Source organism: Prionailurus bengalensis, chromosome E2 (genome assembly GCF_016509475.1).
Source record: "Prionailurus bengalensis isolate Pbe53 chromosome E2, Fcat_Pben_1.1_paternal_pri, whole genome shotgun sequence".
NCBI lineage: Eukaryota > Metazoa > Chordata > Mammalia > Carnivora > Felidae > Prionailurus > Prionailurus bengalensis.
In genome coordinates, this window is record NC_057352.1 from 33,337,365 (window position 1) to 33,361,889 (window position 24,525).

The following is a 24,525-nucleotide window of genomic DNA, read 5'->3' on the forward strand; positions in this document are numbered from 1 at the left end:
TCTTTTTCTCAGACGAAACGGTTCTTAAATTCATCACATATAGAAACTTTTGCCCAAGCGCCTTATGATAATTTTCTGTTGAAGTTGTAATTTCCCAATATTAAAATATTGTTTTCCGAGTCCTTGCCACAAAGTGAGAGGCCCCTGATTCTGGGAAACCCAACTAGTATACTTGAAACCTTTACAGCTGAAAACTATGGGTCTTTCCTCTGCTGTCCCTCAGTCATGACATTTACTTTTGTCCCTCTGTAGTAACTACATACTTTCTGCCGTGGTGCAAGTAAGTGGATCAACTATAGTGTATTTTTTGAATATTTATCTAATCAGCAGGGTAGTTGAGAATAAACTCATCACCAATTAATAGTTACTGGTAAAAGTTCATTCCCATTGGACAGAGCCAACTTGTTGGCGTAAGTATGTCCTGAGAGTGAAGGCTTGTAAGGTGGGCTCCTTGGAATAGAAAGCCGTAGGTGAGGTGCAGGGCACCATTGAACTCTCTAAAATTGTCCACTTTGTTTAAAATTTGTATGCTACATAGGGGCTATTCCTTTCTTCCAAATCTCAAATGAGAATGTCCTCCAAAAATTTTGAAAATCACTGTTCTAGAAACTTTTAAAGAAATATGCAATTTACTCTTCAGTTCATGTTCTAGTGAATAATGTCAACATTCAGCACAAGACTGGTTTCCAGTGGAAGTGAATACAAGGCTGGCAGTGTCCCCAGAGAATAATACCACCTCAATCCTTGCAAATCATAATCCTTTGCTTTATGAATCAAGGCCGTGTGTCCCTAAAAAATACTTTAAGAGAGATTTTTTTCATGACTCGCCAATTCCTTTCAATTATCTCTTCGGTTTCTGTTGTTAACAGCTTATGAAGCCCTATCATGATGGAAGGAGTAGTCTAAGAATCCAGAAAACAGATTAAATAAGTGTTGGAAAAGAACGTTCCGGGGGCCTGGGTGGCTCGGTCTGTTGAGCACCAACTTCGATTCAGTTATGGTCTCGGTTTGTGAGTTCAAGCCCTATGTCGGGCTCTGTGCTGACAGCTCAGCCTGGAGCCTGCTTCAAATCCTCTCTCTCTCTCTGTCCCTCCCCTGCTCATGCTGTCTCTCTGTCTCTCTGTCTCTCTCTCTCTCAAAAACAAAATAAATATTTAAAAAAAAAGAAAGTTCCATTTTTTCCAATTAAGTATTTCTACTTCCTCTCAAACAGGTAACATTGAAATTAATTATGCAGCCCCAAACTTTTAGCCCTTTTAAAATCCTTTAAAAAAGTGTTTAACAGCTCTGAATATGGGATATTTTAGAACGCGGTTGTCAAAATCTACACCACTTTAAATCAAAAATAAGGGTGGAAATCGGTAAAGGGGTGAGCTTTTTATCCTTATGTAAAATAGACTCTGAACTCTAAACAGCAAGAAGGAGAGAGACGGTCATTTCCCTGTGCCCTCTGGAAAAGTACATCGGCTTTCTGTGTCTCACTTCTCCTTACTGTGGAGTAAAAGTCAGAGAAACTTCCTCAATGACTAGTTGCTTAATAGCCCCTCGCTGTATTGCTACAAGACTACTGAGAGAATTAGACAGGAAGTCTACTTTTTAAAGCTCTCCTTGGATGTGTTACGGGAAAGACACAGGTTTTGTTTTTCATGAAAACTGCATGCCTCTTCACGTACTCAGATATCCATCCTGTGTTTGCATTTCTAGAAATGTGTTTCTGTTTCCCAACTCAACTGAGCTTATCAAGGACAGGGACTGGGGAGTCTTAGTCTTCTGTGTCCAGCAGAGGTCCTGGCACAGTTTGATGAATTAATTAGTCCTTAATGGCACACATTTTTTAAAAATTTTTTAATGTTTGTTTATTTTTGAGAGAGACAGAGACAGAATGCGAGTGGGTTAGGGGCAGAGAGAGAGGGAGACGCAGAAGCAGAAGCAGGCTCCAGGCTCTGAGCTGTCAGCACAGAGCCCGACGCGGGGCTGGAACCCACGAACCGTGAGATCATGACCTGAGCCGAAGTCGGACGCTCATCCGACGGAACCACCCAGGCGCCCCTGACATAAATTCTTTGTAAAAAAGTAAGCAGTTAGATTTCTGAAATTGTGTAAGTGCATCTACGTTCCAGGAAAGCGAGATGGTGACTTGAGCTTTTAAGATTTTTGATGATGTCTAAGAGCTATAATGACATAAGTAATAAGGCTTTAAAAAATTATTCCTAAAATAACTGAGGACTGATGCAGCATGAGAGTTCTAAAAGTGTCTGGGGAGATAGCATCATTGTTACACAAATGTACATTCCCAAGGTCACTCCTGTGAAGAACAATACTGATTTGGATTTCTCAGTGGGGGACGTGTGTTGAAGATTCATTTTTATCCCTCTGTAGTCATAGAATCATGGAGCCACTTAGTAGCCATATGTCCTTGGGAAATTGTACTTCTCTGTGCCTCAGTTTTCTGATCTGCAAAATGAGAATGCTAAAAAATAAAATCCATTTCATACAATTGGGCTGAAGATTAAATAAATTAATAAATGTAAAGTATTTAGAATAGTACGTGGCAAAAAGAACCCCATGTAACTGTTAGCTATATTCTTCTTAGCTCATATTTAAAAAAAAATTTTTTTTAACGTTTTATTTATTTTTGAGACAGAGACAGAGCATGAACGGGGGAGGGGCAGAGAGAGAGGAAGACACAGAATCTGAAACAGGCTCCAGGCTCTGAGCGGTCAGCACAGAGCCCGATGCGGGGCTCGAACTCACGGACCACGAGATCGTGACCTGAGCTGAAGTCGGCCGCTAAACCGACTGAGCCACCCAGGCTCCCCTTAGCTCATATTTTAAAATGAAGTGTTCCGACATGTTTGGGTTTTTGTATTGTGTTTTAGAGTAAAGCCCTGCTGTTAGTTGAGATTAACAAAGCTAATTGTGTCTTTTTTTTTTTTTAATATTTATTTCCAAAGGAAAATTACTCAACCAGTTTTGAAGTTTCTGGGTCATGCCATGTTCTTATCCATGGGATTCATGGTTACCGTGAAAGGAAAGGTGGCAAGTCCTGCGGAGGCACCAATTTTTGTCGCTGCCCCTCATTCAACATTCTTTGATGGAATTGCCTGTGTCGTTGCTGGGTTACCTTCCATGGTGTCTCGCAACGAGAACGCACAGGTCCCTCTGATTGGCAGTAAGTACTTGTAAGACAATATAGATATTTTCATGCTTGGGGTTCAAATTTGTAAAAAAATCATATATAGTTTATCGGTAGGCTTTTGAAAAACTTTAAAATCATGAAACACTTCAGTTTATCGGTAGGCTTTTGAAAAACTTTAAAATAATGAAACACTTCAAAGCGATTTTTTCACTTTTTAAAAAATGTTTATTTATTTTTGAGAGAGAGAGAGAGAGACATAGAGCAGGGGAAGGACAGAGAGAGGGCGACAGAGGATCCGAAGTGGGGTTTGTACTGAGAGCGGAGAGCCCAATGCGGGGCTCGAACTCACGAACGTCGAGATCGTGACCTAAAGCCAGATGCTTAACCGACTGAGCCACCCAGGTGCCCCTATTTTCTTACTTTTAATGAGGAACTATATTTTCAGAATGAGTTTGTGATAAAGTTTAGAGACTCCCCTACCTGTACCCTTATAATTCTTTTTTTTTTTTTTTTTTTTTTTAATTTTTTTTTCAACGTTTATTTATTTTTGGGACAGAGAGAGACAGAGCATGAACGGGGGAGGGGCAGAGAGAGAGGGAGACACAGAATCGGAAGCAGGCTCCAGGCTCTGAGCCATCAGCCCAGAGCCTGACGCGGGGCTCGAACTGACGGACCGCGAGATCGTGACCTGGCTGAAGTCAGACGCTTAACCGACTGCGCCACCCAGGCGCCCCTAATTCTTAATAAATTCATATCTTTATCAGGGTCCAGTCACTTCCTTTTGTTCTTATATAGCTAGAAAGACCGAGTTTCAAGTACCAAACATGCTTGATTTTCTGGAGGGGGAATTGAACCAGAGAACTGGTGAAAACACTGTGTTACGTGCTATTTCACGAATTTCTCTTGAGAGTATTAGGCTCACACTCACACGGAGTCTTTCCTCTTAACTCTGTTTTCTTATTATTGCCCCAGAATCTCCATGAGGGACCTGAAACTCTTTGAAAATTATGATGTAGAACAATAGGTACTTCCTGCCGTGTGAAATAATGAAGCAAATGAAATGCTTATCCCACCAGGTGCTATGGTCTCTCCCTAGGGTGTGAGTCTCTAAGTGACTGGTCCCGGTTGCCCCAAGGTTATTGCAAGCCGCAAGTGGTGACAGAGAGGGTGTGGAGGTTGCCTGAGGTTGCCTTGGCGCTTTGGAGAAACAGTCGTGTCCTCAGCTTTGTCATTCAGCTCAGAAAAATTCTCTCTGTCTCTCTTTCCTTCCCTCATTCTTTTTTTTCCCCTCAGTGTAGCCGCAGTGCTTTGTATCATATGGCATTTTCCTGGAAAGCTGTTTAGCAATGGAATTTTGGCAAATTGAGGCTTATTTTGCGTGCCTGAGGAAGCTACCTACTTAGAAGACTGTCGTGCTGAAAATTTTAGTAAAATTAATAATTGCCCCTTATTCGTATGTACTGTGAATTCACATAATCAGTTTTCTTTTTTTTTCAAAATTTGTTTAATGTTTATTTATTTTTGAGAGAGAGACAGAGAGACAGTGTGAGTGGGTAGGAGCAGAGAGAGAGGGAGACACATAATCCAAAGCAGGCTCCAGGCTCTGAGCTGTCAGCACAGAGCCTGATGCGGGGCTCAAACCCACAAGCTGTGAGATCATGACCTGAGCCGAAGTCTGACGCTTAACTGACTGAGCCACCCAGGCGCCTCTGGAAGCTAAATTCTTATAAACTTTATTTTTTTTTTAATTTTTTTTTTTCAACGTTTATTTAGTTTTGGGACAGAGAGAGACAGAGCATGAACGGGGGAGGGGCAGAGAGAGAGGGAGACACAGAATTGGAAACAGGCTCCAGGCTCTGAGCCGTCAGCCCAGAGCCCGACGCGGGGCTCGAACTCACGGACCGCGAGATCGTGACCTGGCTGAAGTCGGACGCTTCACCGACTGCGCCACCCAGGCGCCCCTAAATTCTTATAAACTTTAAATTGGAGGGTTTTTTTAAAAAAGTTCTCTTTGATTTGCTGTATTTTAATTTTACATACACTTGTTTTATGATTCATACAGTATCATTGCTGTGATAGCTTTAGCCAAAAAAAAAAAAAAAGACTCAGTTGTGACCTTTTGTTTGTTTGCAAGGACTTTTACGAGCTGTGCAGCCAGTGCTGGTGTCCCGTGTAGATCCGGATTCTCGAAAAAACACAATAAATGAAATAATAAGGCGAGCAACATCAGGAGGACAGTGGCCGCAGGTAAAACACAGGGGACGTTCATTTAGAATACTGTGGGTTTGTTTCTTGTTTGTGTACTTGGAAATCGTTTGGCTCCACAGATGGCAGTATCTGGGGACACCTATGCTAGGTGTCTTCAGCATAATAGAAGCAGAATAAATGAGTGAGTATTCAGAAGTCCTCTTCCCCAGGAGATATCCCGTGGGATTAAATGTATCATTCTTTCTTATTCTCCGGACTCTTTGAACCAATTTTTACTTTGTGTCATAAAAAAATACATTCTCTGAATTTATTTGTAATCTTAAAGACAGCCTATCAAAGCTCAATTATAGTCAACAGTATGGTACGTTTATTGGGGGGAAAAAAAGGGATTATGATCTTGGTCTTATCCCAAGTATATTTAGACAGAGCTTTTCAGATCAAGGGGTATATAAGGAATCACCTATAGAACTTTTCCAGACTCTCCCATCTCACTGCCTCCAACCCCTGGAATGCCTTTGGAAGGTAAGGGGAGGGGCAGCAGTTACTGGATAATTCTGATAAGTATGGCTCTACCTTGGCCCTGTGATCTGGCCACCCATGATGATGCGTCGATGTTATAATACCAAGAGGAGTATCACCCAGCAGGAGGTTTCAGAAACCCAGGGATGTGAGGAATGATTTAAAAAGTGACTAGGAAGAAGTGACGCTTGGAATAAGGGTTTGACTTTTCTCTTTGGATCCAACGACTATATCTAGGATTGTGGGCAAAAGTTAACAAATAGGTAAGATTTCAGCTCATTTCACCCACCTCAAGGAATTTTCTGTCCAGAGACAGAATGATCTGATCTGAAATCCTTTTCTAGAATTTTCAGGCACTGGCTAAGCAACAACTTGAGCGGGGGAGGGGAGTGTTGTAGAAAGAATTCAAGCACTGGAAAGGCCATATGGCTTTTAATGCCCCTTCCAGATCTGAGATTTTATGATTTACTCTATATCCGTTCATTGTTAATGGAGTAGCTGTAGAATTTCCGTTGAATGAGCCATGTTTGATAGTGTATCTTGTTGTAATAGGAAACCTGTTTTGGTTTTTGTTTTGTTTTGTTTTTAAATTGGGGGATGAAACTGCACACACTTACAATCTTTATTTCATAAATAGCCTGTCACTGTGGCACATTAGGCTGATTAAGTTTTCCCTTTCTAATTATTAAACGATACAAATACTAATTAAGTACACGTATACTAACTGCTGTGGGTGCAGGATTTTTCTTTTTTGTTATTTTATGTACTTGGCAATTTACTCGTTGCCAAATCCTGAAATCCTTAGCAAATCCAGCCTGTTCCGTTAATGGGGAAACTAACTGTGCTCTGTGTCTTTCACTTGAAGAACACAAAGGCCTATGTTAAATGCTAAAAACACTTTCTCAAACAAGATACTAAACTGTATTCCATATGTCTACTAATTCAAGGGAGCATAAAGCATACTGCAAGTATTTCCTCCTTTTCGCTTCCTCCGTATATCCCTAAACTATGTGTTGTAGGAGTGAATATCATTTAACAGGGAAAACAGAAATAAGGAAGTAGGAACGATTTGGTTAAGGATGTATAGCAGTAGAGGAAAGAATCTAATGTGCTCTTTGACCAGGTCTCAGGGTCCATATCTTCTTTTAAGTTTATTTCAGATCATTAGCATCATCATTAAGAAACATTTGCTAAGTGTATTTTCTATTCAAAGCTTTAATCTGTTTTCTAATTACCTTAATGGTCAGACGACAGTTCTTTTAGAGGAAAACCGAATAATCTGATTCTAGTTTTCGGTAGAATCAAGTGTTAGCCTTTTATTTCATTTTCGTCTTCTAAGAATTGGCAGCTATTTGTGAAGTCGTAAGAAACTGAGTAAAGAGGTAACCGATTCATTAGACTGAAATATTAAATCTACGTATTCCTTTTCTCCCAAGATACTAGTTTTCCCAGAAGGTACTTGTACTAATCGTTCCTGTTTGATTACTTTTAAACCAGGTGAGATCAATTAAATTATGTACTATAACAAACTATGGAAGATTTCTCAAATGATTTGATACTAATACACAAAACAATCTGTTAGTTTGTTCTGGGTGTTTCTTTTCCGATAAAAAGTTTTTAACCCAGTGAATCTGCAGAACTCCTTTACTTTCTCTTTTGGAATCACAACCCCTCCTTCCTTGGATAGTTGTGTGTGTGTGTGTGTGCACGCGCGTGTGTGTGTGCATGCACACGCACACACATGCACACACATATCCATGCACACGCAGAAACCACTGGCAGATTTTTCTTTTCCTTCAAGGCTACCCTCACAGACACCCCAGGTCCTGTGTTTTCTAATAGAAAACAAGTGATCATTGTAATGCCTTCAGATGCCTTCTACACTTCGCTCTTTTTTTTTAATATCATAAAAGTCATAAATTTCATAGCGATGTATAATTTCATACGTAATTTCATAGTAACTGATAATACTTTAACATGTGTTTGTATTGGCTGCTGGAATGCTCAGAGCCCAAGTTAGAACTCACTTCTAGCAAGTGGGGCTCGTTCTTGCTACAAGTATTTGCTTTGATTTAGATTTTCTTCTCCCCATTTTCTCTTTGTCTTGACTTTGCCGTTATTTTTATTTTTTTAATCCTGTTGTATAATAAGTATTTAGAAAATGAAAACACGTGGGGATGTAAATAAATCTTTTCAGTGACTTGGGCATAACATTTAATGTCTTGGTTTCCTAATTCTGAATTTTAGAACTCTCTCATTTTGGTAAAGCACTAGGGATTCTACCAACATTTCACAGTTTGTGTGTATTCTTAAAGCAGTAGAGTATATGTGTACCGTTTATTATTAATTCTCTTTATGGTAATCCTCATGTCGTATATGAAGATGTAATGTCTCAATGTGGTTTTAGGGGCCTTCATTCCAGGGGTTCCCGTGCAGCCGATCCTCCTTAGGTACCCGAACAAGCTGGTAAGCATAGTGTTTGGCCGTGGGAAAACATCTCAGACATTCCGAACAGCACAAATCCTCCGGGACCCCTTTTAGAATTTGAAGAAAGCTCTGAATAGACAGAGGCTGGAAGCCCATGGGTAGACCCCATTCCCCGTGCCACATTTCATTTCTAGAAGTTTGCCAAGAGAGGCACGTGTTTGTGGACACCAATATTACACGATGTCTCTGGTATTCCTAAGCTCCAGGAAGGCATTTCCCCAGGTTCTCCTCTGTTGTTACTGTGATGGTCCAATGAAGTCTCAGATTCAGGCTCTTATTCGCCTGGGTAGCAGGAAACGTGCATAGATTTGTGATTTGCACTGAGCCTACAAAGAGACTCTTCCTGATTCAGCGGTCATTACTGGAGGGATAGCTGGTGTCGCAGGATAAATCTGGGACTGGCTTGGGGTTTCATTACTGGCTCAGTACTTCCTAGCTGTGGGACTCTTGGCAAGTAACGTGAATAAGAAGATACATGAAAAGAAGCTGTCATCCTATAGAAGGTGCACGGTTGGCTCAGGAAACAGGGACTTCCACTCCAGCTGGGCACACCGCTGCCTTCTGGATATTATTGTGCCACCGTTTTCCTAAAGAAAGAATTTTTGGAATCTGTTTTGTCTTGAGAGGAACTTTCTCTACTAGAGACTTTCCATGAACAAGCAGAATGTAATGATTCATTATCTATGTCACTTAAGATCAAGAGTTCTCGATCAATTCAACTTCCTTTCAGTGGCTGTCCTCTCACCTTTGGACGTCCCCTAGTTAAAAAATTAATATCTATCAAGATTTACCTAATTGTACTTCTGCCTATTTGGCATTTATGTAAATCCTTTGACTATGTACTACTCTAATCTTTTCTCCCGAGCATGTACCCCTCCCTTTTTTTTTTGGGAACTGATATATTCTGGGCTTTATAAGCAAATTAATTATCCAGATGTGTTCACATTAGGAGAAAAAATAGCTAAGCGTGCTCAGAATTCTATTAAGAACTAAAAGCAACTTGATTTCATGAAAAGATAGGTGGCTACGTATAGAAAAGAGATTTTTGCCATGTAGAGATATAATCCAAGAATTCATAGAGCAATTTGCTGTCGTTTAATAGGCTTGTTTTACTTTTCAACATACTGCTTTTAATTCAGCAGGGACGTATATGAGTACCAATATGAAAACAAGATTTTGATTTTATTTAGCTTTTATTTTTTTCTCTGAACTAACAGTCTAAACACCTTTGTTATTGTAGGATACCGTGACGTGGACATGGCAGGGATATACATTGTAAGTTGCTTCTCTCTATTGTTGGTTTATATAAATTTTGTTCAGGGAAGAAAAAGAAAAATTATTTATTCCTTTTTTTTTTTTTAAAGCCTTGTTTTTGTAAAAGTAAAGATTTCTAATCAGATCCTGGAATCTTGTAAAGGAGAAAGTCTGTAGAGAGCATCACTATCTTTCCTGTTAGCCCCCAGCGCTGGCCACGTGCAGAATTCTGGCTGTCTGCCGTGTTCTTGCGGGTCTCATGTGTGTAGCTACCAATCCTTAAGAAACAGTCCAGTGACCCAGTTTGTACCCTACTTAGCTTTAATCTTGTAGTTTTATTCCCACTGCAGATTTAGCGTGTTATCTGGTGTCTCCATTGTTGTTTTACTATATCGGTTTAAGCAGTCCGGAGTCATTGCGTCATATGGCCTAAAATAGCTGTGATGTGTCTGATCTGAGCTGAGAAAATAGCTAAGCTCTCAGTTCCGTTCTTGGATTTTAAAAGCAGAGGGATCAGCAGTTTCTATAAACATTTAAGACAGGAGAGGAATACAGCTCGCCATTAAGCAAGCTGCACTGAAACAGGCCTTTAAAAAGAACAGAGCATGTACAATCGTACTTTCTCTCAAGACGTTTTTGTCGAGATCCCCCTGGATAAGTCTGAGCTGGTTTATATTTGGTGAGAGCCATGTAAAATGCCTGGATGTGAGGACTTTGCCTGGGGCTTACCCAGCAATGCCTTTTGATACTATTACATAGAGAGTTTACATAACGTCGTCGATGCACAGACAACCACTTGGACCTATTTAAAAGGGAATCTGCATTCGCCTTCAAGTATCTTGCGACTTCCTTGCCTACCTCTTAGATAATCCAAACAGTGTATGAAAGTCAGATTTTTTTATGGTGCATGCCAATTTTCTCCATTTTGTATGTGTGAATTGCATCAAAATAATAAATTTTAATCAGAATAGGTAACTGATGGGCCATTCACATGTGTTAGTGTTTATTAACATGTGAAACATGTATGTTCCTATTACGCTTCAGTCCTTCATAGTTGAAGTTAAGTAAACGACACTCAAAATAAAGACCACAAATTGTAAAGAATATCTAGGCCTTATGTGGTCTTTAACTCTTCAGGAAATCGGTTTATTTATTTGGCTAGAATACGTGTTTTGTGCCACTGTTGATCTTGGGTTCCTGGTTTTCAGCTTTTTATACGAGAGCAAGTGAGAAGAAACAAATAGTGTGAGAGTATTTTAGAAAAAGGAGTGTCTACAAACTGGATATAGTGTGTCTTTATAGTTCCTGAGTTGTGTCATCCTTAGGGCCCTGACAATTTAAGCGCCTTGCAGAGACAGTGACTTCAGATTCACAGTGCGCTCAGCATGGCTTTTTCAAACTTTTTCAGCAGTCCAGGTAGGCGTGAAGGTCAAGTAGGAGAAGGCCTTCTTGGAAGGGGGATCAGGATAGAAAATGGAGTGTTCTGGCTAAACCAGCCTTCTAACAAGTGTGACAAAGGGAAGAAGAAAATAGGAGAGAGAATTCAGAAAAGAGAGGAAAACACTTTTTGAGGAGTTAAAGATTTCTTAGGAGTGATAAACACAAAATCTTTAAAAGGCACAGCTTTGTTTTGTCCACATGCCACATTGTGCTTGGCCTGCGGTAACTCTCATTTCTGCCCGAATCTTCCAGTGGGCTTCATACCATATTTAGCACTGAATCTGTTACTCTTAAGTCAGTTTTCTCAGTTGCTCCTGCTCCAAGGGCTAGTCTAGACTCAGATTCTAAGGAAGAGATTCTATACCAAGACAGACAGCCTAAGGGAGAGAGTTAATAAACTTGGGGAATACACTCAGAGAAAGGGCAGCTATGGAAAAGCCATTTTGTGTGGGTCTGAGAAGTGTTGTTTGGACAACACAGGTTCAATGAGATCTTATGCCTGGTTTGTTTCGTTTTCCTTCCTTCTTCCTTCCTTCCTTCCTTCCTTCCTTCCTTCCTTCCTTCCTTCCAGCATTCAGAATTTTCAGAACAGATTTGTCTGTGTGAATCACCAAATTCAAAAGTTCAATTTAAATAACTCAGGGACAATTTACTTTATAGTAGACGATGTGGATTGATTTTATTTGCTTAGGGTTAATAGTAAAAGATTTTTTTCCTCTCAGATGCGAAGTTTGACAACCAATACTTAACAACTTATAATTATATACGGAATTGGTACATCTATTTCTTAAATTCCTTCTTTTAACCAAGTTCCTTGTTTAAATTTCTAAATTTCTTATCTCAAGTAAGCCCCTTTAAATAACTTTTATAGGGGCGCCTGGGTGGCGCAGTCGGTTAAGCGTCCGACTTCAGCCAGGTCACGATCTCGCGGTCCGTGAGTTCGAGCCCCGCGTCGGGCTCTGGGCTGATGGCTCAGAGCCTGGAGCCTGTTTCCGATTCTGTGTCTCCCTCTCTCTCTGCCCCTCCCCCGTTCATGCTCTGTCTCTCTCTGTCCCAAAATAAATAAACATTAAATAACTTTTATAGCTAAATCATATTTTAGTTTCTTAAACACAAAAAAAGGTTGGTTGATTTCTTTCATGTAGTATAATCCACTCTGCCAGATTTTTGGGTCATCTGTCTAAATGAGGTGAAATAAAAATCCCATAGAAATCCTATCCCGAGAATCTAAATATATATTAGAAAGGTACATAGAAACAACTATTTCAGAAATTATCTTTGAGAGGGTTGGCTTTAACCGCTTTAAAGAAAGCCTTTATCTGGTTTTACAATGAAATTTGGAACATTTCAGAAAATTTCTCTTTAAATAAAATATTGATTATTAATTGGGACAATTATGATAACGTTTCTGCTTTTAGGGAAAGGCCCACTGGTTTTTTGGGTTTTTTTTTTTAATATCAGAGAAGAGTTTCGAAATGTAATGTTTACTTCAGGAGCTTTCCTATAAGCACATTTATGTACCTTAAAATGTGGCCTTGGTAGTTTCTCTAGGCTCGTAGGCCTACAAGCCTGAGTTGTCAGGGAGACTTCACATTTGGGGTTTAGTCTGCCGAGCTGCAGCTCTGACTCACAAGTACATATTTGGTATTGTACTTGGTGATTTAACTCTGGAATATCAAGAATACTTGCTTAAGCCCAAGGAGTGTTACAGCTGCCGCGTGGCATTCATAAGCACAAAATATATACATGAAGTATGACGTGGCGGTGTTTGCCTATAAAGAAAGGATCGTCGGGTGATATAGATGATACTTGTATTACCATATAAAGATGGCCTGTTCTTTTTTCTCCTCAGCATTCAGCTCTGTATGCTCACTCTCTGCCAGCTCTTCACAAAGGTGGAAGTTGAGGTAAGTCATTCAAAAACAGTCTTGGAACTGGAGATTTGGCCTTTCCTTTTCTTTGGCACTTCTAGTCTCGAGAGCCCCACCGTGCAAAGGTTGGCAGTTAAATCCGCCATCTTTAAAGCAGGCGCTGGTCTTTTACAAACTGTCCACCTGGCTGTCAGATCCAGCCCTTGGAACCCTATCAGGACAAACCTCTGGCTTCTGGGAACTTTCATAGGCGACCACCCTGGCTGACCAGATTTGCATAACTGGTTTCTATCATCCTCCTTTCAATGCTGACCTCTGCCCGGTTGAACGGTATGGTATGCTTCACTTCTTGACAAAAGGAGCTACATACAGTAGCCGACGGAGCCCCACAGCTCCTGGAAGAGTACGTTCTGTCAGAGCGGAGAGGTGCTACTTGGACTCTGGGGAGAGGCACAGACGTCAGAAGCCCTCACTTTGGACTCACTCTGCACCTGGAAAGCCTGAGGAAATCCTCTCTGGGAGGCAGCTCATGCCAGCATTCTTTTGGTCTGGTTTGGCCGTCTTTGGGTTTGAGTTGCAGAGACAGGCAGGGAGTGCGGGAGCGATTAGATGGTTCTGAAAATCCTGGCCAGATTTTTAAGACTCTGAACGATGGTTCCAGAACCGTTCTTAGATGCTAGCAATGATGAGGAATGGACTCATAAATGCAGAGTCAGTAGAGTTGGCTCTAGTGATGCCCTCAGGGAGCCTCTGAAGAGAGAAGGGTCCGAAGAGCGAGCCAGGCTCTTGCCTTCATTTTCCAGTTGCGTCCGTAGATTGTGCAGTGAGAAGTCTACGTTTGCATATGCTAATTCGGAGTCCTGAGTGGGGGCCCATGCTCCCAGTGACAGGACATGGAATTTAAGTCACGAGAATACTGGTTTTTTGTTGTTGTATAGCTTCGTCATTTAGCCACACAGAGGTCAGAAATGCCAAATGATGTAGGGGGCAAATTGCATTTCGAAATGAGTTTCACTTTGGTGAAATTTTTCTGGAGACTTACAGGTTGTCTGCTTGCCAGGAAACGATCTATTTATTAATTGTATGCCACACTTCCCCCCCTTTAAAACCAGTTCAGTCTCTCTCAATGTCATCAAAAAAACACTACTTCTTAGAATATACTTAGATGTTTCTAGAGAAAAACAGTAATCTGTACTCTAATAAGTTTGAGAAATACCAGTGTAAATAAAATCAATCAGATTTCTTTTTCTCAAGACCTGTCAGTGCCTTTGAGATGGTGTGACCACCATATCCCTTTTTCTCTGGGTACCTCCTGGAAGCGGTGTTCCATAGGATATATTTTGGGAAGCCCTGTCAGGAAGAAATATTATATTATTTCTAAGTACTCCAAGCGTGCTCTTCCATCTTTCATAGCTGTGCAGATAGACTAGCTCTGTTTGCTTTCTCTAAAAAAAGGAAGGGAGAAAGGAAGGGAGGAAGGAAGGAAGGAATGAGGGAAGGAAGGAAGGAAGGAAGGAAGGAAGGAAGGAAGGAAAAGAGGGAGGGAGGGAGGGAGGAAGGAAAACTTATACTTAAAACACCCACCCTGTCTTCTCTGCAAAATGGGAAGATATGGTTTATATAATATATATGCTGCCCCTTCCTCTAAATTTACCCTTCCCCAGCTAAAACAAGATCTAGCAACAGATGTGGAAATGCACCTAGAACTGTCTAGCTCATGTCTCAGTGGTCAAACTATTACAACAGAGGTATGCAAAGGCCTCATTTTTTTGTCCTGGCCATTATTACCACATTTCCTTTCTGTGTCATGGCCTTTTTCCTTTTCTATCTTTCTTTCTTCCTTTCTTTCTTTCTTCCTTGCTTTCTTTCTCTCTCCCTTCTGCTCTCCCTCCCTTCCACTCTCCCTTCCTTCCCTTCCCTCCTTCCTTTTTCTTTCTTTCTTTCTTTCTTTCTTTCTTTCTTTCTTTCTTTCCTTTCTTTCTTTCTTTCTTTCTTTTTCTTTCTTTCTCCCTTCCACTCTCCCTTCCTTCCCTTCCCTCCTTCCTCTTTCTTTCTTTCTTTCTTTCTTTCTTTCTTTCTTTCTTCTCTCTTTCTCTCTTTCTCCCTCCTTCCCTCCCTCCCTTCCCCCTTTATTCCCTCCTTCCTTCTTTTCCATTACAGTGTTTGCATTCTCCAGCTAGTTCTTAGACCTGTTTGAATAATATTTGCTGGCAAAGAAAGAATATATCCTTTGATAACTTCACAAACAAAATGGCTAGCACCTGGTTTAGAATAGCTGAACTGGTAAGATTCAATGTGTTTGAATTGTGGTGCAGGGCAAGAGGATGGGACCCTGTGGCCTTCACATGTAGTCTTCTTATTTTAATTATATTTATTTTAAATTCATGATGCTACCTTTCACCTTGGGGACTTCTCACCACTTTATGACTTTTGAATATTTTAATTCCCCCCGGTTGGGCACAATTGAAAAATGTATCCCACAGCCTGTCTGGTGCTCTCTGTGTCCACACCCTGGCTCAGGGCCCTGGAGAGTTGGGCGCTGTGTCAAGACTCCGGCTTCTGCACCACATCTGGGGATGCCCGACTTGAGCTGCCACACATGTAGCTTAGTTAGAAGGCTCGGCGTGTTTAATTGTGCCAACTACAGTCGTGTTGGTTGTTCAGAAGCACCCCCTCCCAGCGTCCATGTTCATTACAACTGATGGAAATCCTAGTTATTATTTTTTACATATGTTTTTAGAACTTTAGAACTTCTAGTAACCAGTTAAGCTTAATTAAGATGTACTGTTCAAGAATGTGGTCTTAAGTTTTGCGGTTTTTATTTTTATTTATTTTTTATTTTTTTAATGTTTATTTATTTTTGAGAGAGAGAGAGAGAGAGAGAGAGAGAACAAGCAGGGGAAGGGCAGAGAGAGGAGGGGACAGAAGATCCAAAGCGGGCTCTACAGTGATAGCAGCAAGCTCGATGTGGGGCTCGAACTCGTGAACCGTGAGATCATGACCTGACCTGAAGTCAGAAGCTTAACCGACTGAGCCACCAGGCACCCCAAGTTTTGCAGTTTTTAAAATGAACTTGAGTGGATCATTTGGTATCCTTTTAGACACCGCGCTGGCGAGTCATAGGACATCTCTGGATGGTGAAGGCTGTATTCTTTCCTTTTACGACTCACTCCTCACTGATGATGATTTTCCAACTCTGTAGTTACCGAAACCATTGGATAGCTAACACCTAGGGAGTGTAATGTCTCCTCCCCTCACTCCCTCTCTGCTTTCTCAACAGAGACTTGCTTTTGAAAAGGCCATTATTTCCTTGACTCTTGAGTCTTAAAAATACAATCAGGTCCAAACCTCACACCCTCTATAATTGGTCTTCCGGCATCCTTGAACAATGATGCCATGTGTGTCCGCAGAAGGTTCTCCTGAAAGTTATTCTCTGGATCATAGTGGCATAGTGGATGTGTTTAAACTGTCTTTGAGTGGTTACTTTTATTGGCCAGCTACCTCACACGTATGTCTTTATAAGCATCTGGCTTAGGGGCATAGGGAAGAAGATAGCTAGTAGGAAACATCCCCAAATGTGACATAAATCAACAGCCTGCTAGTGAATCTCATGAAAGAGAATCCATGCAAAGCCAGATTATAGGGCACTATGTGGACAGCAGCTGTTTTATGAATGGAAACAGGGCATTCACAGTGACCATCAGTCTGTTTCCTCCTTCATAGGTTACATCTCTATTTTTATTCAGAGCTATCCATTATAATACAAGTACAGAAAAATGTTTGTAGGCAGACAGAAACATTTTGTTTTAGTAAATTCTTTTGCAAAGCTTAAAGCAAGCTTCTAGCGGCTAAAATTGGACTTACAGTACTTTATGGTGGGCAGTCCATTGTCACAAGTAAGAGAAGGTCATTGTTTTTTTATTAAAAAAACAATTCTGATTTTGGAAAGGATTGTAATAGTGAGTGTTATGACCAATCCCTGTAGATAGATACAACTCTTTATTTATTTAAAAAAAATTTTTTTTTAATTTTTATTTATTTTTGAGAGAGAGAGAGACAGAGCGTGAGCAGGGGAGGAACAGAGAGAGAAGGAGACACAGAATCCGTAGCAGGCTCCAGGCTCCGAGCTGTCAGCACAGAGCCCGACCCGGGGCTCGAAGCCACAGACTGAGAGATCATGACCAGAGCCAAAGTCAGACGCTTAACCAACTGAACCACCCAGGCGCCCCAATACAACTTTTCAAATCTCCAAAGAGTTTATTACTTAGGGAAGGTTCAGATATGTTTATGTAGTTTATTTAGTTATCCAAACACACTCATATGACTTGTGGTTTTGAATCTAAAACAAACAAGCCTTTTAGAAAACCTCTATCACGCAAATACACACACACACATAAAACCTATATATGTGCTTGTTTTAACCAAGCTAATTTCTTCTGGAACTCAGTAGAATTCTGAAATTTCTAAGCAGTAGCAGAGAAGTAGAATGTTGTATGTGGTGCCTGGGTGGCTGAGTCAGTTAAGCGTCCGACTTTGGCTCAGATCATGATCTCACGGTTCGTGAGTTTGAGCCCCGCATCGGGCTCGGTGCTGCCAGCTCAGAGCCTGGAGCCTGCTTCGGATTCTGTGTCTCCCTCTCTCTCTGCCCCTCCCCTGCTCACACGCTGCCTCTCTCCCCAAAATAAATACACATTATTTTTTAAAAAAAGAAATAGAATGTTATATAAAGAATATTAGCTGGGGTTTTCTTCCAATTCTGCTGCTACCAACCTGTATGTGCTCGGGTGAATGACTTAAGCCTCTCCTAGCCTGTGTTCTCAGTGGTAAAATGGGATAATGGCACCTCTTTTATAGGGTGGTTAGCATTTAGTAAGGTCACTTACGCACTAGCACGTGGTAGGTGTTCAATAAGCATTCACTTGTACTTCCCTTATCCTCTAAATGTCTCTGTTCTTCAGGGAAGAAAGCAGCGAATGTTAGTTCGTAAATGCCTTCCTTGATTCGCATTTGCTCTTTCTTGAAGACTTAAAAGAAGAATCACAAGAAGAGCCAGAACTCCACGTTTGTTGAGAGTGATTCGTTAAAGTCCTTTCCTGTTACTTGGAAGAAGAAAAGACTGATTGTAGTATCGTCACTCATCACTCTTTCTCTTTTTCACGATGGTCCATTTAGTAGAAAGGAATGTGCCCCGCGTGGTCAGGAAACAATGAATAAGGCAGTTTTGCTGGGCCTGAGTAGCCATGTAAAGGGTTGGCTCTGGATACCGGATCGCCTTCAAAATGGGCTGAAGAATTCTGACTTTATCTTGCGGGCGGCCTAAGGCCCCGGAGGAGGTAGGGCACTCCCAGACCAGCAGGACAAATGAGGTGTTAGCATGGGAAATATGTCGGTTAGCCTCCCCTTAGATGGGGCAGGGTGGTGCCGAGCCTGCGGGGGGGAGGAACAGAGCACATCGAAGCGAGGCCCGGAGCCAGTCTCGGGAGCAATGGGAAAAAACTGGGGAAGCTCACTTGGGCTGTTGTGGGGAGGCAGTGCCTGCCGTCTCCCCACCGAGGTTCCATAGCTGGATCTGTGAGATAATCTCATGGCGGGCAGATTAATAGGGGAAAGGATACACACATCTATTCATTTTTAAGATGTGTGCAAGGCATCATGGGGAATAAGAAGTGGATACCACAAAAAGTAGTGAGGAAGGGGAGGGAGGGGGCAGACCACGCAGGGGAGAGTCAGTGGTTTTTAGGAAAGACTGGTGGGCCCTGGGAAGAATAGACCGGGAGCTATGATAGCGTGTGATCACGTTTGTCTGTGTGTGATGTCGAATTCCAGTCGTGTCACCTGCGGTAAGAGTCCATCTTCCCTGTTGGGTGAAACTCCCCAGGAGGGACTTTAGGACAGATGAGGGACAGAGTTCCTTTCGGAGTAGCTGACTTTAGGGAGGTAAGGGAAGTTCAGAGAAAACGTCTCCCACATTGGCTATTTTCCAAGTGCCTTCAGCTCAAAATAATCAGTATACCAAAGCGGTATGTTTCGGGGTCGCATGTCCTTAACTCTTTCACTGTCTTCCTTCTAAAGTTGAGCTTGAAGTACCATTGGGATGAAAAGTAGGACTGCAACCTGAGAAGCACAGACTGTGTTTGAAACATTTAGATATGACGGCAGCAGGTGCAGCACAGATATCCAAGCCGCAGTGAGGTTCATGTTAAGTAACTTGATCCTCACCTGTCACACAGACACTAAGGAAACAGACTTAGTATTGAGATCACATTTGGGGGCACACTTGCATGATTAAAAGGAAAAGGGAAGACCTTCAGCAAAACAAAACTGTTTCTGGAGGCGGTATGGTCACCTGGGGAAAATCACATAATTTTCAAGCAGCTGTAAGGACCCTATGGAGCTTCCCATGGATCGGAGGAGCCTCAGCCCGTAAGATTGTGCACCTTTCTTTAGCATCCCACAGTGGTCTCTAGCAGGGATGGGAAGGCAGGAGCAGGAGAGGTGATCATGGGTATGTGGTTGGTGCCATGGGTGTGGCAGAAGGGGGAGATTCTGGATGACACGAAGTCCACATGGAGGTGTCTGACTCCTGAAGGGCAGTGGGGACAGGCAGGCAGCTGTTGCCAGGAAGGGAGGGACGAGCGTGTCCTGAGGGTCACTAGCAAGTTCTTACAGTCTGTGCCGGACCAAGTTAGAGAAGTAAAAGCTAATAGGCGACGAAGGGAAATTCTCATGGAAGAACTTGCCAGAGAAGGTTAACATCCTATGTTTGTCGCCCTGGCTGAGGCACAGCTGAGAACACCTGTGGCCAGGTGGAGAGCCGTGAGATCAACATGTCTGATGAACCGTCCATGTGGATACTCGGGATGGTGAGAGAAGGTGAAGGTAGAAAAGAAAATTTGGGGTCCTGAAGACCCTGCAGTATTGAGCTGTGTATTTGGGGACAGTAGCAGACAACAACAATCACGTTTTTCCGTCTTCAGCCAGTCTCCCTACCCGCATAGAGGACCCGTATATGCTGTGAGCCTTGAATGTCTACATGCAAAATGGAAATGTGTTAAAGAGGGCTAGGTCCGCTCCAAGGAGAAGTGACTTCTTACGAGAATTTCCATTGAATTGCTTCTCAGGAGGCATGGGAGGCCTCCAAGGCCCGTGAGGGTCAAATACAGGCTTTTAATTATTTTGTACTCTCAGTGGGATTTTCTTCATTGAGAATAAAATGCCATGCCAATATGAGAGTTATTAAAAATTCTTTCACGGAAAATATTACCTGCAGTAAAAGGAATTAAACCCACAGTTCGTCGTATTATGTTTGGTTAACAGTGTAGCCGTAATTTATTTTTCAGGGTTTTCAAGGATGTGCCTTTATGACCTACAGATTAAGCGTGTGTCAAATGATCGTGTGGCTTTTTTTTTTTTAAAGTGAAGAATTATATGGCAATTTAAAACGTTTTTGTATTCTTTTGTTAGAGGTTTTATGAACATTGATTTTTAACGTCCTGTTTTCTTCCTTGGATTTCCTACTAAGCACGCATAAGAAATTCACGTCTAGAACAGGATGGAGGGACACTTGAGAAAGATTTATCTGCAAAGATCGGATGTTGCCCTGGATACATAAGTGATGTGGGGACCTCTGGTGGCTTAGCGTGTTTTTCCATCTTAAAGAATAACGATCCTAAGTGGAAAGCTAGCCGTCGAATTCCAGTTGGAGAGGGCTTTCGAGAACATCGAGTCGAACTTCCTCGCTTGACAAGAGGGGGAACTGAGTCTCATCAGGGCTGAATGACTTTCCCGGGACCTCACGGCAGACACAAGACAGCAAGCGGCCGAAACAGTGTTCTTTGCACAGCATGCCACCGTCCCCTGGGAGAGGCTGTGTCACAAAGCAGTCAATGGCGGTCAATGGCGGTCAATGTCACCTAGCGCACGGTCCTACGATTCCTGTCCAGTTTCTCCTCCCGTACCACTTGCATCCATGCTTGCCTCTGCACCCTCACTCCCTCTGTTCGTGGTCTTTCCTTCTCTCACGGGGCGATTCCAGACCCTCCAGGGCTTCTCCCTGCTCTTAGCCTTTTCCTCTTTGGTTTGTCCACTCCTACCAACCGATGTTTCCGCTCAAAAGCTTGGACCTGGTCACGACAGCCCCTGGCTCACACTTCATCTCTGAATCACCCTTGCCCAAAGGCTTCTTGACGTGATTAACAGGATTTGAAAACAGGTCGACAGGAGTCCAAAAGTGGTGTTCTTTATACAGTCTCCTTTCTCTTTCAAATCGCGATCCTGCCACTGGTGTGTGGTCTTAACCTCTTCAAGCTACTTTCTTCGCCTGAGAGTTGATCTTGTAAAGCCCCTAATATACAGTACCCGGCACGTACCCAGCCTATGGTACGTGCTTAGTGGATGGTAGCTCTCATTGGTAGACTGCACTCATCTGTCATAACTTTTACCCCACCTCATGGAGAGCTCCTTGAGGGCAGGGGCTTTGCTGTCCTGTCTTCTGGGTTTAGCGCAATGCCTGGCATACAGGAGGTGCCTCAGCAATATTTATTGAATGAAAATGGGCCATGAAGTCTTAAGCACGTCTTTTAATGTGAGTCCCAATCCTGTGACTAAAATCAAGAGGACCGGTGGAATGAAAATAATGCATATAAAACCCCTAGCACGGTGCCTGGTCCATAGTTATAATTCAATGAACAGTAGCTATTGGCGAGATCATGTTTATCCTTAAAAAGCCAAGATCAAGTATTAGCTCCTCTGTAAAGCTTCTTTGGCTGCCTTTCCCTGCCCCCTGCCAAATTAATCATTTCCCATCCCTTGCTCTCATACTCCAGGAAGGATGGTTGAGTGGGGAAAACAAAGGTTTTAGAATCTGATAGGACTTGGGCTGAGTCCTGGTCATGTGACCTTTATAACTTGAACCTAAGTTAGTTGGTCTATCCTAGTAAAATACGGATCTTTTTTGGAGCAGGAATAGAGTCCTGTTAATCTTGCCTGGTATATAGTAGGTGCTCAAAAAATATGCAATGAGTTCAATATAGCACCAAAATCTTGTTAAATGTTAGAAAACTGTAAATAAAACAAGAAGAGTACAAATGAGACATTACAGAATATCAAGTAGAGAAAAAAAAGTAAAATTTAAAATGATAACACATGATACTCTGCAAAAGCTAGAAAGCCCATGCTAACGGTTAAAAGAGAGCAGAAGAAATGCAAAGCGTGACATTTGAACGAATGATAAAAATATGGCCGACACAGGCGTGGGTAGAGAAGATAAATCATAAGAAACAGGTTACTTCTGGTACTAACATTTTCACACAAAGGGCTGGCAGTGGTAGGGGGTACAGCTTGGAGAATAAGATCTCAGAACCTACAGCTTTACAACTTCCAGAATATTCCAGGCACTGGCTTCTTTCATCCTCTTCGCACTGAAGTGAGTGGGCGATCACAGCCCTCTTGTTAGGGTCCAGGCAACAGTGAAGAAAACTCCAGAGACCTACCAGTTAACACACAGAAAGACGCAGGGCTGGACTACGGATCCGCTGAGTGGCACACAGTGTTGTTCCCCATCTAGCATGTAACCCACGCGCCAGGAAGGTGGGGGATTTAATATAATGACAGACAGCTTATAAATTAATGTATGTAGCATTTAATGCTTAGGCCTAACAGTTGTAATGGAAAGGTATGTTTGCCTTTCAGTTTATGCCTGTTCAAGTACCAAATGATGAAGAAAAAAGCGATGCCATCCTTTTTGCCTGTAGAGTCCGGAGTCTAATGGCAGAGTAAGTTTCTGTATATCATCATAATCAATAAATAGTTTTTAAATGATTGGTAAATATATAGTTTTTATATAGTTTTAGGATTTGTTTTTGTTTGTTTGTTTTTTGTTTTTTTAATTCCGAGGGTCTCATTTCTTAAGTCATTCTGGTTAGAAATTCTAAATGTGCCCAGGAATGTGGTAAAACAATCTACGAATATTTTCCCCAGATGCAGCCCCAAACTGATGGCTATGTGTCTTTGCCAGAAAGGGAGCAGGGAGGATTCAATAACCAGAAGAGACCAGCCAGTGACTTCCACGGGGTGGATTCTCCTAAGCTGGCCTGTGGCTGTCTGACAAAGCCTTATGACGGTCTGAGCCCTTCATGGTCCGCTTCCTATGGCCCAGCCTCCACAGAGCTGCCAACGCTGGGTGTTTCAAAGGCATTAATGAATACAGCAACAAAAAGGAGGAAGTTTGCAAGGGAACGTAATGGAGGCACAGAAACGGGGGGGAGTCACCCCCATTCGGAATGGCTATAAGTTTAGGATTTGTAAATCGCAAAACGGGAGGCAAGTATTGTCCTGCGCTTAAGGGAGTTGTAGCTGTCCATCACTCTGATTAGATCAGTCTCCTCCCGTCCTGTAATGAAAGCATGCATGTCATACTGTCCGACCTCCCAGGCAGCCCTACCGGGTGCTCACCCTCATGCCAGGTGCCACCTCTTTCCGCCATTCCAGTAGGAGGGTTGACGCTCATAGGCCGGCGATATTTATCCCCAGTAAACATTCAAATGAGAACTCTGAATTTAGCTTCATGACTGAATTTGGTGTTATAAGCAAGATTATATTTTTTATTACATCTATATTATATATATATTAATATTTCACAGAAGAACTTTATTTTCAAAACAATAAATTTTCAAATGTTCAAAAAAATTTTACTATGTGTACCTATAGGTACTTGATTTTCCCAGTTTCTAGATTAGCTACAAAATTTGCTTTTATATTGTTTTCTTCCCTTTCTCCTTATGTTTTCATAGGAGCTCATGTCCAAAAGTTAGGAACTAAGATACATTTGGGGAATGGAGGGAATTTATACCAGCTATCTTGACCTCCCAATAATTTGCCTAAAAACAGAGCAGGGATTTGATTAGGCAGCCGTTTTGGTTTTTTTCTGAATTCGGAGCCGTGGAGATTTAAGGGTCTTGGATAAAGAGTAGGAAAGACCTCCATTAGCTGCACAACCATGGACAGACAAGTCCCTCGAGGGGTCCTTTTCCTCCAGTGTAAAGTTGGAGTTAGAATACTCGTCTCTCCTCTCTGATGGTTTTGGTTATCCTGAGAGTCACCTAGGAGAGTGTATGACAGAATATTTGAAAGTGGTAAAGTGGTGGTGCTACCACTCTTGATACTTACCGAGTACTGTGCCAGGCTGTTACTCTGGGTAGCTAACGTGACCCTCACAGCACTTCTAGGAGGCAAGTGAGGGACCTGAGATTCAGAGCGGGAAGTCGTTTGCCCAAGATCATAGCAGACAGTGAGGGTCTGGGCTGGGACTCACATCCCCACTTGCTACCCAAACCCAAAAGCTCTTAACGAGCACGCTGTACCCATGGAGCATGATAGATTACACATTCCTGAAATAGTTAAAATGTTTATTTTCCCGCTTACGTATTCTTATACCAGAATGTTTACTCATCAAAAATAGCCTAGTTGTAGATAGAAAAAAATACTTTATTCGTATCCCATTCATTGAAAATGTCACGTTCTTCACGGTGATTCAACAAAACCAAATACCGTTGAAGATCTAACTTCATGAGTCTCACTGAATATTTGTGAATGAAAGTTTTGTGAAGA

The 24,525-nt window shown here is 42.0% G+C and overlaps 1 protein-coding gene across 3 annotated transcripts in view; it reads left to right on the plus strand.

The window, feature by feature from the left end:
* The window catches only part of LPCAT2 (lysophosphatidylcholine acyltransferase 2), a 69,279-nt gene that overhangs the window by 14,132 nt on the left and 30,622 nt on the right, over positions 1-24,525 (plus strand). For 2 of the 3 annotated variants that reach the window (XM_043599220.1, XM_043599222.1), the window contains exons 3-9: positions 2,955-3,172; positions 5,274-5,386; positions 7,303-7,363; positions 8,274-8,332; positions 9,594-9,628; positions 12,900-12,954; positions 22,609-22,691. In XM_043599220.1, coding sequence (XP_043455155.1) covers positions 2,955-3,172; positions 5,274-5,386; positions 7,303-7,363; positions 8,274-8,332; positions 9,594-9,628; positions 12,900-12,954; positions 22,609-22,691 — 624 coding nt within the window. The remainder of the gene's footprint in view (positions 1-2,954; positions 3,173-5,273; positions 5,387-7,302; positions 7,364-8,273; positions 8,333-9,593; positions 9,629-12,899; positions 12,955-22,608; positions 22,692-24,525) is intronic. The other variant, XM_043599221.1, reaches the window with a different exon arrangement.